Raw genomic sequence first — 19,837 nt, forward strand, 5'->3', positions numbered from 1 at the left:
TGCACACTGTGATGGAGCATAGCCAAGCCCCCAGAGCGGCTGGCCAACATTGAAGCCCCGGAGCCCTACTGGTCAAAGCTGGTAATGCAGGCGGGTGAAATACATACACGAGCAAGAGAGCGCGGCGCTGGATCTTTGCTTTGTGAACGCCTGAGGTGAACAGAGGAAGCACAAGAGCAGCGTGAGAGGAACTCTCACATAAATTATGTCGAGGCAACAGAGGTACTTCCGGCAGACTTCCGGGTGCTTCAAAACACCACTGAGCAACTTCCATTGAAACGAATAGCTGGGGGCGGGGCTGTCCGCTTTCTAGTTTATATATAACTATGAGCATAGCTCCAGCGTTGAAGGGTACTTATATCCCTGTTACACACTGTGAGGGCAATCTGCAGCAGGTTAGAGCGGGAGGTTCAGCTCGGCCTGCAGAGGCACGATGGAGCCAACACCGACCCCACTGAGAGAGACGTATGGTGGGGAAGATAGAGATACAGAGATCTCTCCCTCTCTCTGGTAGTGTTGATTTCGTCGCCCAGAAAAGTGTTCGCCTTTTTTCACTGATGAAAACTAAATAAAAAAACAAATAAAAACTAAGCTATGATGACTAAAACTAAGACTAAATATATTGATAATTTCTTCAACAAATAAAAAACACCTAGAAAGTTAGGGAGGGACTAGTGGAGAAGAGATCTGGAAAAGGCAAGTAATTTTATGTTTGACATTCTAGTAGGTAGATAAACAATGTAATGGTTTTGAAGATATTCCAATGGGTAATGTGGCACATGGATCACTGGCACATTAGTTTTGGTAAATTATTTAACAGATTCCGTTTTTTAATGCTTTTCTAAAACATTTGAGAAGAACTGGGAACCTAGTCCTCTGTTTGCTATTCTCGGTGTAACAAGTGTTGTAAATGGGATAAATAAGTTTGAATATCGAGCCATTTCTCTGGGTATGGTTGTAGCAAAAAAAATGGAATTCTGTAATAAGTTATTTTTTTAATGAGAAATGAACAAATAACATCATAAATATCCTATCTTGCGTCAGAGGCACTATCACCTGCCATTGCCTTTAAGAGATCCATTATCCATTCTGCCCAGTGATATCTTGTCTTACACTAGGGCCCATGGAAGAGAGAGATCCATTATGCCCAGTGATACCTTGTCTTACACTAGGGCCCATGGAAGAGCCATGCGTTGCTGCCTTTAAGAGATCCATTATCCATTATGCCCAGTGATATCTTGTCTTACACTAGGGCCCATGGAAGAGCCATGCGTTGCTGCTTTTTGTTGCTGCCGGTTGTTTTGTGGGTCCAGTAGCTCTTCTATCATCCGACCAACACAGTCTCACTGCAATAAAGCAACGCTGCCATAAAACATTTATTCAGCTCTTTTGAATGCATTAATTGCATACACTATTCTGTGATATATTTTCCTATTTGGGCCGAAACCGAATAGGCTGAAATGCATTTTTAGCCATTTTCTGCCGAATATTTTCTGCGGCCGAATATTCGGTGGATCACTAGAAAAATCTAACAGATCTAACTATCCCTTCAATAAAATCTTTACAGATCTGTGTTGAACATGTGACTATAGAGATAGTGTATACCAATTTGCGTGATGGAATTGGCCTGTTATAGCGCCACCATGAGGCTAATTTGAAATTTCCTCCTCTGCCTAGTGGGAATGTGTGTGCATAATTGCATGGAAAACGCACGCTTTGAGGTATTTTGTTCAAAACGGACCAATCCTGCAAACTTTGGAAGGCAATCTTAGCCAATGGAAATGGAATATGGGGAAGCGGCAGATCCGTGTTGATCACATGACTATAGAGATTACCGATTTGCGTGATGTATGGATAAAATGTAATCTACAGAAATTAGTTTAGCAAAAGTTGGCCTCATGGTGGCGCTATAACAGCGCGTTGTGGAGAATGTGGGGCAGAGGTTCGTCATTGTGTGTAAAGTTTGGCATCGGCCGGGCCAACGGTGCCGGAGATTATCTGTACACGGACGGATGAACACTCTCTCCCCATGCCTGTTGGAGACAATTAGCAATTATAATATAGTGGGTAGTGTGGCCGCAAGATACGCATAGTGGAAGCTCCTAAATGCGTAATTCACGGATAATAGTTAATGGTTGCGGGTAAGGCATGGTATACGATAGAGCCCAATATGTTTATTCCCTATTGCTGTATATATGTAATGCTGAAGTTTGGATATTTTGTGATTGTGAACCGATTTGACCATAATATGAGATGATACGAGACATAATGCTGTAATGAGGATTTTTTTTGAGAATATATATATATATATATATATATATATATAAATCACACCCGTGTGAACTGAGTGGTGTAAGGTCTTATATAGACTGATCAACTGTGGTCTGACGTAATGAAATCACACCCGTGTGAACTGGGTGACCATAGCAACCATGCTCATTTTTTGGTACGAACAGACACGTAAACTAACAAAGCTGAAATCACACCCGGGTGAACTGGGTGACCATAGCAACCATGCTCATTTTTTGGTACGAACAGACACGTAAACTAACAAAGCCAGTTGTAGGAGGGGTTTACACCACTCAAAAGGGACATAGAATGTCAAAAGGAGATTTAATGTCATTAGATGGTCAACAGTGTTTGCTTTTTCAAACCAAATCTTAAAACCTAGAGGATTATGGCTCAGAACACACACACACACACACACACACACACACACACACACACACACACACACACACACACACACACACACACACACACACACACACACACACACACACACACACACACACACACACACACACACACACACACACACACACACACACACACACACACACACACACACACACACACACACACACACACACACACACAAAACCCTCTCGCAGAGCACAAGGTCATGCTGTGATGTCTGCTTAGGAGGACGTTTGTGTCAGCCAAGCCGTTTCCTGCTGTCAACAATGACAAGAGGGGCGTGGAGCTCTCTCACTTTTACAAGCTGTTACTCTCTGTGTGTGTGTGTGTGTGTGTGTGTGTGTGTGTGTGTGTGTGTGTGTGTGTGTGTGTGTGTGTGTGTGTGTGTGTGTGTGTGTGTGTGTGTGTGTGTGTGTGTGTGTGTAATGTGTGCTGCAACATGGAGGCCAGGCCAGGGACATGCTGCGTCTCTCAGCCCAGGAACTGCAGTTGGCGGGAGGGGAGAAGAAGGTGGCTGGCAGCCAGCATCTTGTTTGGCCCCGCCTTTTATTGCGGGGCTATAATTCAGTCTGTCTAAACACACACAGAGGAAGAGCCTTTCACTGCTTACGCAGACTGCTCTAGAGAGGTACAGCCAGGCAGAACGCAGACTGCTCTAGAGAGGTACAGCCAGGCAGAACGCAGACTGCTCTAGAGAGGTACAGCCAGGCAGAACGCAGACTGCTCTAGAGAGGTACAGCCAGGCAGAACGCAGACTGCTCTAGAGAGGTACAGCCAGGCAGAACGCAGACTGCTCTAGAGAGGTACAGCCAGGCAGAACGCAGACTGCTCTAGAGAGGTACAGCCAGGCAGAACGCAGACTGCTCTAGAGAGGTACAGCCAGGCAGAACGCAGACTGCTCTAGAGAGGTACAGCCAGGCAGAACGCAGACTGCTCTAGAGAGGTACAGCCAGGCAGAACGCAGACTGCTCTAGAGAGGTACAGCCAGGCAGAACGCAGACTGCTCTAGAGAGGTACAGCCAGGCAGAACGCAGACTGCTCTAGAGAGGTACAGCCAGGCAGAACGCAGACTGCTCTAGAGAGGTACAGCCAGGCAGAACGCAGACTGCTCTAGAGAGGTACAGCCAGGCAGAACGGAGAACAAGCGTATCCATAATGTAGCATGTAGCCTTAGACAGTCTAGTGTTGTTTTTGACACACAGAACACATTTGTTTGATCAGAGATTAGGCTACCGTTATGTAATACTAACAATCATCTTTTGACCAAAAAGGCTGCCAAACTCCTTTCAGCATACACAGGTTAAGAAAGCAGCTTGATAAGTTAGAATACATCACAGGATTTGTTATGAAGACACACAACACACATGCACAACTGCACATGTGTCCATCATGATCTGACACATTGGGACGTCACAGGAGTGGATATATTTCTGGTTTGAGATTGTCCACAGTGGCTGGTGTTTGGGTCCTAGAGTGATAATGACACAGGAAATGGAGGCCAGCAAGGAGAAACAGATTATATGCTACAGTTAATTGGTCTGAGGAAGAATAAGAGAAAGATCACTCACCTTCTCCAGTTGTTGTCTGGGGGTGGGGACAGGTACACTGCTGCATACGGAGAGCTTTCAATGTGAGATTTAGTTAAGGGAAACAACAGTCACCATGGCAATAACTAGACTAATAATGAATTGCATTTTTATAGAGCTTTTCCAAGTTCTCAAAGCGCTTTACAATGGTTCATTCATTCATGTATTGGGAGGTGAAGCGAGGAACAGTCGACACCAGCGTCCTCACTTCCCGCAATCACACACCAATGGTGGCAAGCTAGCACCGACTGACTCATTGGAGGCAATGTAGAGTTCAGTGTCTTGCCCGGCTATGACATTGTTACTTTCACACAGACAGACAGAGTTTAGAGCAGCACGGGTCCCAATTTCTTTAGCTCAAGACCCAAAAAAGAAACTAGCGGTTTGCCCGGACCCAAACTAGAGAAAATAGCACATCTAAAAGCTCACAAGTTGTTGTGGGTTTGTAGATCGTCTATCTTTACTACTTCTTAAATGTTTTAGAATTTATGGGAATTCTTTGATTTCTTCATGAAATTACTGATAAAAAAATAATTGAATTGTGTTTTTAATCCATGATTTTTTCCCCAACCTAGTGTTTGGGCATTGTAGCAAAGTCCTACGCCTGACAGATTGAACCTCTGCAATACAATAAATGTACCCAAGTAGCCACAACAACAGGCTTCATTCAGTGTACACAAATCAAGAATGTGGCATGAGCAGACCTGTTGTACCAAATGCACCACATGAATCCTGAGGGTACAGACTAGGTTAAACATGCTCAAAGAAAAACATATAAAGTTAAATTGTATGAATAGGTCTTAATCTAAAACCTCAGCACAGAGGACGGCAAGAATGATGAACAACAGGGCTGGCATTGTTCAAAGAGTTGATGAAACAATGATGGCATTATGATTTGGTAGCAAGTGCCTCGTATGTAGAGTTCCTGGCTTTGTCTCGAACAGGGCAGGACTTCAGAGGGGGTTGCCGTGCCTTGCCAACAATCTGAGTGTTTGCCAGAGAAACGCTTCTAAAGCCGTCGCTAGCTGGTGATATATTTTTGAAAAGTGAACAGAAAATATACGCCTCTATAGAAATGCTAATGGCCGAGAAAGCATAAAGCAAGTTGACGAGAGTAGAGGTGCAGTAGTGGCAGAAAAGGGCCTGCTCTCATCTCTACATTTGTAAGAGTCTAATTATACTCCCCATGTCACAGATCACCACCAATTAGGGATGCACCGGAAATTCATCCACCAAAACTATTCGGCCGAACAATGAAAGCGTATTCGGTTCGGTTGATTTTAGAGCCGAAACTGAATAGTCAAAGACCCGGGATTACCTACCTACGTAATCTAGTGTTTTGTTGTGATGACAAAATCAAAATGTAATGTCTTTTGTCATTATCATGTAGCTCTACAACAAAGGTACGGCCATGACAGCAATGGTACAAAACTCACACACACACACACACACACACACACACGCCAATAATTTCCCATTCAATGCATCTCTACCAACAATCACAGGAGAAATTGTTTTTGAATAAAACAAAGACATGAAGAGGAGAGGAGATATATCTTATTGGCTCGCAGACAGGCTGCCTGTGTAGCACATGGAATAATCCTGTCTAACAAGTCATTTCACTGGTCGATGTCCTCCGACAAAATTATTACTACATCAACAGAGCTCAAACTCACAAATCAAAGTGTGACAAGCGGAAATGGGTGGACTTTCGGCAGACAGTTCCTCAAAGCTTTCTCTGCTGACATAATTTGCAACATAGATCTGAGAAAACAATCTGAGACAGAGGCTGACAGAGGGATAACAAATGGGCCTACGCCTACTACTCAATACCTACATGCATACATGGAAAGAGAGAGAGAGAGAGAGAGAGAGAGAGAGAGAGAGAGAGAAAAAAAAAAAAAGAGTGAAAATAACTGAACTGAACGGAATTAATTTATAAATCTGTGTAAAAGTTTGAATTCATGGAGATTTATTTTGTTTTTGTTGCATGTTGTGTGTAATCGATAGGGAAAAAAAGGGTCATTTTGGTGGTGAACTATCCCTTTAAGGCCACACTCAAAGAGTTTTAATGTTTACTCTGACCTATCCTTTAACTAAGGGTCCATTTGTACACTCTCAGAAGAGTGAAATGAATACCAAGGATTTCACTGTGTGTGTGCAGATAACAGGGTTTAGCTCATTTGTGAAACACAAGCCAACACTGTGAGGGACATATGGTCCTTTCAAAAAAAGGTTTGGTGTGAGATTGAAGTTAGCAGCTAGCCAGCTCAGCATTATGTGATTGCCACACAATGTACAGTTGGAGGCCATCGATATTGTCCTTTTCTTTTTGCTGAGGTTTGCGTGATCTGCGCAAAACCCCTTTTGGTGTTTTAAACATTGTTATAATTTAGCTATTGAAAAATAGCAGATCTACAAGCTCGTATAGCGCGCCACCGAGTGGCGCGCTATACGAGCTTCTAGGTCTGCTATTTTTGAAAAATCGTGAAAATATTTATTTCAGAAAACTGGAGGATTTAGAAGATTTTTTTTAAATTTCGAGGTCAGGCCTAAATGGGTCAAATGATAAGGGACAATATCGGTGGCACCCAACTGTACTGGTAATTTCACCATGACTAACCACTCACTTCGTGACGCGTTGTAAGCTTGTAGATCAGCTATTTCCGCTATTTTTTTTTTAACCTTTTTTAAAGTATAGAACATATTTTTTTTAAATGCCAGTAATTTCTTTGTCCATTACAAAGCCCAAAAGGCAAACTAATTTCTAATCATATTAAAAGTTTCAATTCCCAATGACAAAAACATAATGATTAATTGACATAAATCATTGTCAATTAATCGTGACATCCCTACAGGTAGGCTATAAGCCTTGGCTCTACAGCCAAATCAGTGTTATTTACTCTGAGAGCATAGCGGTCCATTTCTACACTCAAAGAGTTAAATCACAGTGGATGATTTTACTGTGCACTTGATTATCTGAGGATTCCTGGAGGTGACTGAAGCAATCTGTCATAATTACTTGACATGCCGAAACCCCCCTGAGGCTAAGTTTTGTTCTTGTTTGACGTCATCTGCTCTGTAATTTTCATATGACTTATGACCATTTTTCACAGCTAAAACACAGTGGATGCGTTCACACTTGAATGGGTTTGTTGCTTTCTCCACTCTTAGGCCAAGGGTTCACATGTATCAGTCTTTGTTTATCTCTGATCTGAAGATCAGACGATTTTGTAACCCATTTTGCTGTAATCCTGGGCGCTACTCTCACTCTGCCAACCTGGGGAGAGGCCCGAACTGAGCTCATGCTTCCTTCAGTGCATGAGGAGTGAGCAGGTCGCATCTTATCAACTGACAAGGGGGGCGTTTCCCCTGGTAGGTCGTAGCACGTGGAAGGAACACGTTATTCCAACTAGTTCTTTTCACTCCGTCAGGCATCTCGGCTGACCAGGGGGAAGCAGTATTAGAGACAACGATTACTGCATGTTTTTTGTGAGGGTACCTACCCTAGGGGACACGGGAGAACATGCAAACTCAACACAGAAAGCGCCAACCCCACCTACTAGGGTATGGGTGCTGATGGAGGAGAGAACACGCTCCCAGCGCCCAAACAATCCCCGGTGGGAATCGAACCTGGGACCTTCTAGCTGTGAGGCGACAGCACTATACCGACTGCACCATCGTGCCCCGATCAACTAAGCTTCTTCTCTCCAGAAAGTGTAACCTGTCACTTCAGTTACATGACACAATGCACTGTGAACAAACGATTGTTCACAGTGCATAGCACTTCAACTGATTTGTGAATTCTAGATTAAATCAACTGTGCACAATACTGTGGCCATTAACACATATTCGATATCCAAACCTAATCTGCCCGACGAGTGGCCCGGAAGATCATTTCCCATTCATTTTTCCCATAGACGTTTCAGAAAGTATTTATTTAAAGACATGCAAGCCTCAGACAAAGCCAACTCGGATGGTGACAACTCATGACAATAATCCAAAAAAAGTTGGGCCGGACAAATAATTAGAAAGAAGAAAAAAACACTGTTTTTGTTTTTGTTTTTCTTCTTTCTAATTATTGGACATTGACCGGGCAACCGAACCAAGGCCACCCACCTGGCAGCCACAATGCCAACTTTCAAGACACATGGATCGCTATGATGACCAGTGTCTTAACACATTGGCTGACCAGTGTCTTAACACAAAGCCTAGCGGTCGCAGTAATGGCGCCGGCCTGTACTTCTCATGCTCCAGACAGAGACTAACAACCGGTCGAATCAACACACACACCATTAAGCTGACACAACATCCGGTCGCAGTGTTTTGGATCTTCAAAATAAGGGTTGAACGTGGTTACATATAGTAATCATTCTTGAATTAATCCCGGCGGGGATTGAGTTAAGATAATGTCTTCTACATGTGGTGGAGTGAGATTGTTTCAGAAGGATATCTGCCGTCCGTGCTTGTCAATGGGTCTGCGATGGGGAGAGTTAATGCGGTTTCGGTCCCTGTGGACCCTCTCCACCAGCCCGTGATGACGCGTCCCTCGCATAGAGTCCAGCCCTGAAGGGAAGCCGCCCTGAGGGAGAGATGGTACAGAAAGGAAAGTGGATAAGATACTATAGGAGAGAATATATAAATTATATAATATTACATACCTATACATGTTATTTTTTCTCTCCTATGCCCAGCTTTGAGTGTTTGTGTGAACACAAACATTGGCTGATGATTGGCTGATCACCCCATAGCTATGATTTGATTGGCTGAGCAAAGTACATATTGAAGATAAAAGTGAGACATTAACCGATGGCAGTAGCCAATATTTATCTGTTGTTGATAAGCATACATTTTGCATTGGCTATGTTGGTGTGTTGGTTATTTGCAGCCTACCAAACTGCACATTCAGAAAATGTATTTAATGTATTGAAGATGTATTTGTTTCCCTGGCACAAAAGGGGGAAATAAAAACAACAAAGGTGAAATAAATCGGCATCAGTATCGGCTATCGGATAAATTGTTATTTTAGACATCAATATCGGACAATAATTTCCATATCGGTGCACCCCTACTGTAAAACACTACTGTTAATTTAACTGTTGAGAATGTACAAATGTGTAATGTAACAGGATTTTACAGTGTACGTATAGCTACAACCTCAGGCTCAGAATCCTGTACACAAATACTACACTTATAAAGCCTGATTCTGGGGTCCGATGCCAACCCCATTTACTGATGTCTACAGTAGATTTTCAAAAATAGCCGATCTGTAAGTAGTGTATAGGCCAGGGGTGGGCAACTTTGACGATGGAGAGGGCCACTATATTTCCACACTCACTCCCTAGGGCCATATATTACTGTCGTCGCAAAAATAGCCGATCTACAAGCTCAAAACGCGTCGCAGAGCTTGTAGATCGGCTATTTTTGCTATATTCGAATTGAAACCTTTTTTTTTTGCTATTTTTTAATTGAAATCCTGAAAATTCACATTTTTATGTCATTTCAAATGCCTTTAATTATACTTGTGTTGAGCAATGAGCTACTAATTTAGACTGAAGTAATTAAAGCGGGTCATGTTTGCATGTTGTGGAATTGTAAACAGCTGAAACCAATATTATATCAGTATTCTTAACCTGAGGGCCACATTAAGTGAAGGTGGGGGCCGCATGTGGCCCCCGGGCCGCCAGTTGCCCACCCCTGGTATAGGCTATTCAATCTTTAAAAATGTTAGACTATAATGAGATGCTGCCATGTGCCAGCCGCGGCATTTCTCCCGTAAATCTCCCCGGTTTGAGGTGCTTGTGGCTTTGCCAGACACATATCGCGTTCCACCAGCCAATCAAAGTAAATTCAACTTTGGCTCAAGACAAGCCTAAGATTTAGACTCTCGTAGATGTATTTTATCGATTCTGACATTTCAGAACGGATACATCTACAACATCTACAACTATTAATGTGACATAAGGTTCTATAAAGTAACAATGCAATTCAGGGTTGCCGTGGATTAAAGAGTTATTTACAGTGGTGACCTGAGACAAAAATGTTTGAGAACCACTGATCTATGTTTTTTTTATTTTTTTTTTGTGGCGTATAAAAATAGTTGAAACAGCCAATGTACAAGCTTGGCTCTGCAAATTTCACCATTAAAAAAGAAAAAGAAACGTAGGAAAAAAAATGGGCCTAAATTTCTCTTTTGGGCCTCAAAACAATGTCTCCTTATCAATAGCCAAAAATGCCACACAACCACCATTTGTGGGAATGTCGGGTGTCCTCATTTAAAATAGTCAACACCATAATTCAGGTATGAGTACAGTTATAATCACAGGACCCACTGATCTATGTTATGCTTTGGAGCATCTGTCCTAAAAGCCAAGTCTCCATGGCTGAGAGTGGCCTTCTCTCTGCCATACCGGGGATAGATTTCGGGACCCGGGCACAGTACAGGGATCACTGCACTTACTACTTGCTTCTCTAGCTCAAAGGGCCATTCTTCCAGGCAACACAAGGGTACTTTGAGCTGTCTCCTCAGAGAGCTGACACAGATACAGACTCCACTGCTGTTGGCTTACTGCACTTCTTAAAAAAAGGAGAGCTGATAATGACTTGATCCAGATCTGCAGCAGAGAGTGCAGATCTAACTGTTCTGCCTTTGCCCGTCTTCATAAAAGGACATCTGAATGATTTAACAACATTCTCAAGAGAGTAGCTGCTTTGCACTTCTGAAACCACAGTACACTGTCGGGCTGTTTTAGCTCTTAGTGCCGAGAATATTTTAGAGTGGCTCATTGTTGTTAAAACAAGCCTGGCCTTGAGCAAGTCCAAGTTGAGAACAAGAACTTTGTGTTTGGTAAAGATGGTAATACTTTAACCCAATAGTGACCACCATTATTTACTTGAGAGCTACTTTCAAAATGAACAGCTCAACAAGATCTACTCACCAAAGCCAAAAATTATCCCATTGCTGAAAATAGTTAATACATTTACCTAAGGGGGCTTTGGAATAGCGGCGCTGGTGTCACAAATCAGACAAACGCACTTGGAATGGGAAATAGAGGACGAAAATGGAATTGAGTGTTTCATTGTGGGTTTGAGCTGACATGCTCTTTTTGATGTCAATCAATCATGTCACCTTAATTCAAGTGTTTTAAATGTAATTTTTTAAATTATTTCTAGGGACATTGTGGTCTACCTGTACAGCCTTCGTGACCTACAGCTGGTTAAAATGTAACCCCTTAAACACCCAAACATAGCAGATGCATAAGCTACCAGGTCATGTAGATGTAGATTTTGTCATTATTTTGTACTCAACCTATGGTACGTGTACCTTTGCCGGTACTTAGCGACCCCTCTTGGTGGTACACAGAATGTTCCCGAAAATGAAAAAGGTGGGTGTGGAGTAGCACGTAGTCGCGTTCCCATAGCCTATGTATTTAAATACGCTGTGAGTCGGCGGCGACAACACGGTGCGGTGAGCTGGTGGTGTGCATAGGAGGTGGAGTAGCACGTAGTCGTGGTGGATGTCTCGGACGGACCTACAATACTATTCCTGCATTCAGGAGCACTAGTGAAATGACACACAGGCTGGTATAGCGCATCTTAGAGCCAAAGCCAGTGTAGCGTAGCGTACTGAAAAGTGTTGATTCAAAACAGCTGTAACCAATTAAAGCCAGCTACGTGCGCATCGCAAAGCCGGCGGTAAAAGTTAAACTTTCTCATAGCTCCTTCGTGCATTTTTCTACTTCTCACTAGCAATAAGCTAGCTGTGTGTGTGTGTGCACGCGCGCGACGCCACGCGTATCGCTCTGTCTGTCGTGTGAGAACTGTAAGAGTTAAAGTGTCAGTTTTATTGTTATGATTTTGTTTGTTGGCTGACACAACTGTGGAAAAACAGCTATATTATTCTTATATTTTTATATATGAATTAGAATTAATTTGCCTCCTGTGTGAATAGGATGGCATAGGTTAGGTTAGGTGTACGTTCGATGGTTTTGACTCCAGAGCTCTCAGGAGGAACAGCATGACACTAACCAGACTCTAAGAGAGCTAACCCAACAGCTCCCAGCTTCTTGCCTTGCAGCAATGTGGCGAGTGCGTTGGTATGGCCACGTCATCCGCCTGCCAGAGGAACATCCAACACACACCATCCTGGCCTTCAATCCCCAGCAAGCCGGCTGGAGACGACCTAGAGGCGCCCCGCCCCCTGCACCCGCTGGCTGGATGCAATATCCCAGGACCTTAAAGCGTGTAACGTGACTTTGGCACAAGCTCAACACCTTGCCCACGACAGACCCAGATGGAGAGACCTGGTGGCTATGGTTGTCTCTACACGGCCAGTGCAAGAGGACTAATAAGTAAGTAAGGATTCCAACCCTAGTAGTACCCCAGGAAAAGGTGCCGAGTGAAGATCTCACCTGGAATTCGATGCTGACATTGCCGATCTGATTGACGTTGGGTAAGGAACCTCCGTAATACTGGGCCCGGGACTGAGACAGACGGAGCTGTTGGATCTTCTGATACTGCACCTGTTAGGGGGGGGGGGGGGGGGGGGGGGGGGGCATATGTACACATCAGTGTTAATTTACTGTGAAAACCTGCATCTCCCGTCAGTTAGCCTACATATATGGTCACGCCTTGTGACATTACGACTCGTTTCATCACACCTCCATAAATGGTCACGCCTTGTGACATTATGCCTCCAGATATGGTCACGCCTCATGACATCACGACACCATATATGGCCATCTCCATATATGAAGATCACGACACTGACCTCATCTAACACTGGATAACCATACATGGAGAAGACTGGATCATCACCTAGATTTGTATATATGGAGCCGGCCAGCAACTCTACATCTAGCCTGGGGTCCACCGATGCTTTCTATGGCATAGGCAGCTCCCGGCAGGATCCGCCGGGAGAATCTAGACGCAGCTGTGCGACATGAGACATGCGACATGAGACATGAGACATGCGACAGAGAAAGAGGAGTGTGTGTGTGTGTGTGTGTGTGTGTGTGTACGTGTGTGCGTCAATTTAACAAAGGTGCAGACGATCAGAAATCAGCAGAGAGTGATCAACGTTTGTGCTACTCTGACGAATTGAAGTGGACTCGGTCCTCCCAGGAAATAAAAACGTCTGGGTTTCCGAGGCTACTCTACATCTGACCGGCTCAAACCTTTAGATCTTATATTACATTCTAGGAAATGGGCATCATGGCTGGCATACCAGCTCACCACATGCCACAGGCATCCACTCACATAGACAGAACACAAGCAGTGTTGCCAACTTGCCATGTCATATTTTGTGAGAGAAATAAGCACATTAGGCCACATTAAATTAAACCTAGTATGCATCGGCAATTTGAAAATGGCAGATCTACATGCTCACAATGTGTTGCAATGTGACGCGTTGTGAGCTTGTAGATCAGATCTGCCATTTTCAAAAACTCTTGAAATGCCTTAAGAGGGTCTTTGACCGAAACGTTGCCTATAAATAAAGTTTGTATTGCAAGTGCAGACGGTGTGCGGGTCTTTGTGCACTTATGTGCATTCTACTAAAAACTCTTGAAATGTGGAATACCCTATTGACCTGAATATAAGATTACATTTTTATCCAATGGAAATATCCTAAAAAACGGGTGCGTATTATGATCGGGACTAGACTATTTGACATTCAATGTTCTTTTGAGTCTTGAAAAACGGGGGTAGTCTATTATATTCGGGACAATACGGTATTTGGAATATTTTTGAAACATTCCAATACCACAAATGCTACTGGCCTGGCATAAAATAAATTCATGAAAATATTTGTGAACCACTGGTTTAAATAACAATTAAAACATTTGGAAGCAAGACTAGAAACTTAGAAACAAGCCCAAAATAACACAACCACCATACTTTTACAAGCAACTGTACAGAAAAATATAGCCCAGAAACCCTTATAATAGGCCGATATGGCAACACTGAACAGAAGGCGGCTTGTTCTGCCAAGGTAAGGTAAACAGACCCAATCATCAATTGTGATCAAGAATAAGCAAATGAGATGATGGGCGTGTCTTCCCATCCTTACACCGCTGAAAGGGCACAATTTGAATCTCAAAGCCTGGCCCCATTTTACTTTTATCAATAGATTTACACAGACTGGATAGAGAGAGAGAGAGAGAGATCATTTTCTCTGAGAGAATACCAACATAACACAAACCTCGCCTTAGTACAGCGTGATGTAATGTAAGGAAAAGGAAAGCTATCCGACAGATTGTAAAGAAGCAACCCAAAAGCAGAGTCAACTAGAATGCTATCTGGCGGCCCAGGCGGTGGCGTAACCGTCTGGGCACCCGACTGGTAATCCAGTCGCAGTGTGCCGCGGGTTCGACTCCCGAGCCCGACACGGCCTTTACTGCATGTCTTCCCCCATCTCTCTCCCGTTTCCTGTAAGCCTACTGTCTGTCCCTTCAAAAAATAAAAACAATAAAAAGGCGTAAGCCGCAAAAAAATATCTTAAAAAAAAAAAAAAAGAATGCTATCTGGCCCTAAAAAGAATACCTACCGACCCAAAACAAAGCAACTTCTTGACTAGGTACAGAGACTCGGTGAGCAGTCTTGTGATTGAGAAAGGCCGTCATAGGCAGACCTGTCTCCCTAGAGAAGACAGACCGATTGATTTTATTTGATATATTTAAGATGTACAATTCACAAAAGTGCAGTACAGAATTATCATCAGGATTGCACAAAAAGTCAAGACTATGCACCCACTGCACACAAAATTGAGTGGAAACTGAGCTACATTTCCTAACCGTCTGTCCACTGTACCAAGACATCAGAGACACATTGAAAACATGACAAATGACAAAAAACTCCCATATCTGCTGGGCTAAGTACAACAATGTGCAAACACAGCAGCAAGATTTGAGAGCTGCTGTGATAGGAGAAGATATGAGATACAAACTCAATTGGGAACCAGTGTAATACACTCATCCATCATTAATGTGATTAGCTGCAGCATTGTTGCGTACATCACAGTGTACAGGTGTCTTATACCTTCTGTTGTTCTTTTAACCTGACAAACTAACGTTTAATGGGAAATGAGACACTAGGCTGATTTATAAGTATAAACTAAAACAAACGACACCCTGACCCTGTCGCGTCAGGGTGCCCAATGCCCATCCTCATCCTAAACTGAAAAGCCATGTTTACAATGCAGCCTACTCAAACACTCATTAGGACAAGACACAAATATTTAGGCTTAAGTGGAATACAAATAGGTTGCATATGCTATGCATTTCCTAGGGATACCAATAAATAGGCCTCTCACAAAGACAATTAAAACAGGGAAAGCATCTGTGTAATTATTTTGTGTTGGCCATTTAAAAATAGCAGATCAACAAGCTCAGAGGGCGACACCCCCTGTGAGCTACTACATCTGCTATTCTTTTTTTTTTAATCTTTAAAGTCAACTACTGGTTTAGAGGGCATTCGTAGAATCAACCTCACTCGGGACAAGCTGTCCGGCAGAAATTGTGCAAATGTCTCAGCATCCTCGGTGACAGACAGCAGATCAACGCTAACGTGCTGGAGCATCCTAGCATTTTCACCCTGCAACGTGCACCAGTTGGAGGCGGAGCAGCATTTGACAGTGGTCGTTGGAAATGCAGAGAGGCTCAAACACACTGTGTGAATACGAAGGGGAATGTCAAGGTGTCCGGAGAGAATGATCACTGCCCAGCTGACATGCAAGTTGCTGAAAGAGTGGCGTTGCACCGACCAGGTTGTCAACATGACATTTGACACCACCGCATCAAAATCCAGCCATCTCACATTTAGCTGTTACTTGGGGTGGCAGTGGCTCAGGAGGTTAGAGTGGCGGTTTGGGAACCGAAGGTTCCCAGTACGATCCTGGGCTCCCCCAGAGATAGTGTGGAAGTATCCTTGAGCAAGGCCCGTTGTCCTGCCATACATTCCTGCCAACAGCGAACTGGGCAAGTTATGTGCTAATGTTAAACTGTGCATTGCAGAAGTGATTGTCTCCAGTAACCTTCCAATGGCCGGGAGCGCAGAAAAAGGCACGATGGATCCATGGTCAAACTTTTGAGGTTGAGAGACCCAAAAGAGAGATTAGACGGTTTGCCCAGGACCCAACTAGTGAAAATAGCAAATCTACAAGCGCACAACACAGCACAAAGCGACACATTGTGCGCTTGAAGATTGCGTATTTTCATTACTTCTTATTTTTAAATGTCTACAAAATCTTTTGAAATATATATTTTTAAATCTAGGAAAAGATTTTTTTACTCGAGTCATGAGACTCGTGGCCCATAAAAATTGGTCTGTGACCCATTGTTTGGGAACCAGTGCTCTAGCATACACTAATCAAGCTGGCTTTGATGTAGCACATATCACCTTGCTTCCTCAGTGCACCATCACCACACGGCAGCAGGTGCCCAAGATTCCAGCATTGTTTACCAACGCCCATCTATTCAACATGGTGGCTGAGCTGCCTGCGAGACAGCTGTAGTGTAGATGCAGCCTGGAATGACCTCACACTTGACTGCACGCGTGCACGTCTGTCAACGAGGGCATCGCAGCACCAGCGATGACACCTCCGGTACACAAGTTTTTTCTTCCTAGGATGGCTGCGGGATTCGAGGAATTTGGAGCGCTGTGATTGGTTGTCAGTGGAGTAGGAAGCGCTGGGCTGTGTTTTGGACCGCACACAAGTGTTTATGCCTACTTTTTTTAATGCACCCCTCACCAACCTTAATCCAAAAACTATTAACGTACCCCTCACCAACCTTAATCCAAAAACTATTAACGTACCCCTCACCAACCTTAATCCAAAAACTATTAACGTACCCCTCACCAACCTTAATCCAAAAACTATTAACGTACCCCTCACCAACCTTAATCCAAAAACTATTAACGAACCCCTCACCAACCTCAATCCAAAAACTATTAAAAAGTCTGTGGTAGTAAAAGAGGTGGCGGCAGTGGGGCGCGAACAGGTGAAGCATGAAGCATGGTATTACAAGTCGGCGTAGTAATCCACTAGGCTAGCGAGGCAGCTAGCTAAACCTAGGGGTTTTGTGTTTGTATTAGAAGGTGATGTTCCGCCCGCCCGCGCGGGCGGCACTTTCCTTGGCTACTAGTAGTAGGGCGGGGCTTACTACTAGTGGCCGGCGTGGTAAAACGAGCGCTCCTTCCCATAGCTATCCTAGGAATAAAAAAAACTTGCCTCCGGTACCATGGTCAGGTTTATAAGCATGTCTCAAACTGGGGAATTCATGTTACAGCAGATTATAAAAACTCTAAAAACACAGTGAACATACATACAAGAACAGACAGACATGTACATAGTCACAAGCTCCAGATACCAGTTTAAATAGAAGTGCAACTATGACCGACCACCCACCCACCCACCCCTCACCCCTGAAACTAAACAACAGCTACCTCCTCCTGCTTCCATTACTGATGGCATGAATGGAAGTGGGTATGAATGAGAATTTATACCCATTGTTTTTTGCTGCAGGGGCTTCTAACCGTTGGCTGGAAGGCAAGAATAGATGCCTTTGTGAGCACCTGCTCGTCATATACTGTATATATGACTCAGACTGTAAGTACCCCCACAATATGTACCTGAACGGGTGTGATGCTGCCGCTAGCACTTGCTTGTTGTAGCACACACACAAGCTGATCTTCCCATGCAAACTTTGGCGCTGGCTTTGGTCAAGCCAAAGTTTCCCAAAAGCTCAAGGTATAGAGTTTAACCTGTGATGTCATGCCGTACTTTTTATTTGCGTTTTCTCTATTAATTTGGTCATTAGGGTCCACAGAATAAGAGGCCTGCTCTGCCGGAAACACTGCGAAAAAAGTTATGGCCATTTTTGTATAGCACACCATGGACAACCTATAAAGGCAACATTTTCCAAATTTCATTATGCTTTAAGTAGCATGTGACGTGTCAAACTAGGGGGTTTTCATGATTCTGAATCCATTCCAAGCATTGGTTTTACACGAAAAACACTCCTTGGCCTAAATTCGGCCATAGCCACAAATGTGCTGACCTCATCAGCTAAGGCAGTTTTGAATTTTTGATTCAGTACAGAATTCCAGTTTACTTTAGTAAAAGTACAAAAAGTATTGGCATCAAACTAGTACTCATTATGCAGACTGCCCCATTTCAAGCTTTCAAATGTGTGTATATATATATATATAATATTTTTTTTTAATAGCAGATCTACAAGGTCAATGTGTCGCATCGCGATGCATTGTGAGCTTGTAGATCAGCAAAACAGATGTATGTTTTGTAATAATAATCTAAATCTGCAGAGTAACTAAAGTTTTCAAATAAATGTAGTGACGTAAAAGTACAATATTCGCCTCTGAGATGTAGCGGAGCAGAAAACAATATATTCTTGGAAATCGGAAATACTCAAGTAAGTACCATAAATTGTACTTCCAGTAAATCCACGTAGTTACTTTCCACCACTGTGTACATGTGTACAATACATGTATGTACACATACTGTACTAAATAAACTGTGCTAATAAACAGATTCCGATCCCGTCAGTAGGTACAACCGTCTCTATACGGTAATTCAGTGCATTTTAGATCCAGTCATGTTCTTCACCACTGCAAATGTTGAACGAGCTACTTCCAGCCGTTGCTGCCTGGCAGTGTGTCCTTCCAGCCGTTGCTGCCTGGCAGTGTGTCCTTCCAGCTGTTGCTGCCTGGCAGTGTGTCCTTCCAGCCGTTGCTGCCTGGCAGTGTGTCCTTCCAGCCGTTGCTGCCTGGCAGTGTGTCCTTCCAGCCGTTGCTGCCTGGCAGTGTGACCTCCCAGCCGTTGCTGCCTGGCAGTGTGTCCTTCCAGCCGTTGCTGCCTGGCAGTGTGTCCTGTGTCGTTGCTGCCTGGCAGTGTGTCCTGTGCCGTTGCTGCCTGGCAGTGTGTCCTGTGCCGTTGCTGCCTGGCAGTGTGTCCTGTGCCGTTGCTGCCTGGCAGTGTGTCCTTCCAGCCGTTGCTGCCTGGCAGTGTGTCCTTCCAGCCGTTGCTGCCTGGCAGTGTGTCCTTCCAGCCGTTGCTGCCTGGCAGTGTGTCCTGTGCCGTTGCTTCCTGGCAGTGTGTCCTTCCAGCCGTTGCTGCCTGGCAGTGTGTCCTTCCAGCCGTTGCTGCCTGGCAGTGTGTCCTTCCAGCCGTTGCTGCCTGGCAGTGTGTCCTTCCAGCCGTTGCTGCCTGGCAGTGTGTCCTGTGCCGTTGCCAGCCAGCCTCGTTGACTGCTTGCAGTCACTGGGCCTTTCTGTCTCATAAGGGTCACCGACAGTTCACTTCATACCTTTATGGCGAGCTTAACCCAGTATAGCCTCAAAACCACATCCTCTTTGGCTGACCATTTAAAGCTCTGCCTCACATAAAAGGCCACATTGTGAACCAATAGCAGTTTGGTAGCGATCTGAATAGAAGCTTTATATATGTTTTTATGTATTGGAATGTGTCATGTATGCTTGCAAACTGCTTGAGATAGATTTTTAGAGAAAAGTAAAATCATGGGTTGATAAATTGT

At 43.9% G+C, this 19,837-nt stretch overlaps 1 protein-coding gene across 1 annotated transcript in view; it reads right to left on the reverse strand.

Moving 5' to 3' along the window:
- The window catches only part of crtc3 (CREB regulated transcription coactivator 3), a 56,261-nt gene that overhangs the window by 33,359 nt on the left and 3,065 nt on the right, over positions 1–19,837 (reverse strand). Inside the window, exons 2-4 of the mRNA XM_079497111.1 lie at positions 12,698–12,808; positions 8,740–8,868; positions 4,269–4,330 (exon numbers count right to left, since the gene is read on the reverse strand). Coding sequence (XP_079353237.1) covers positions 4,269–4,330; positions 8,740–8,868; positions 12,698–12,808 — 302 coding nt within the window. The remainder of the gene's footprint in view (positions 1–4,268; positions 4,331–8,739; positions 8,869–12,697; positions 12,809–19,837) is intronic.

This window comes from Electrona antarctica, assembly GCF_951216825.1.
Source record: "Electrona antarctica genome assembly, chromosome: 3".
In the NCBI taxonomy this organism is placed as follows: Eukaryota; Metazoa; Chordata; class Actinopteri; order Myctophiformes; family Myctophidae; genus Electrona; species Electrona antarctica.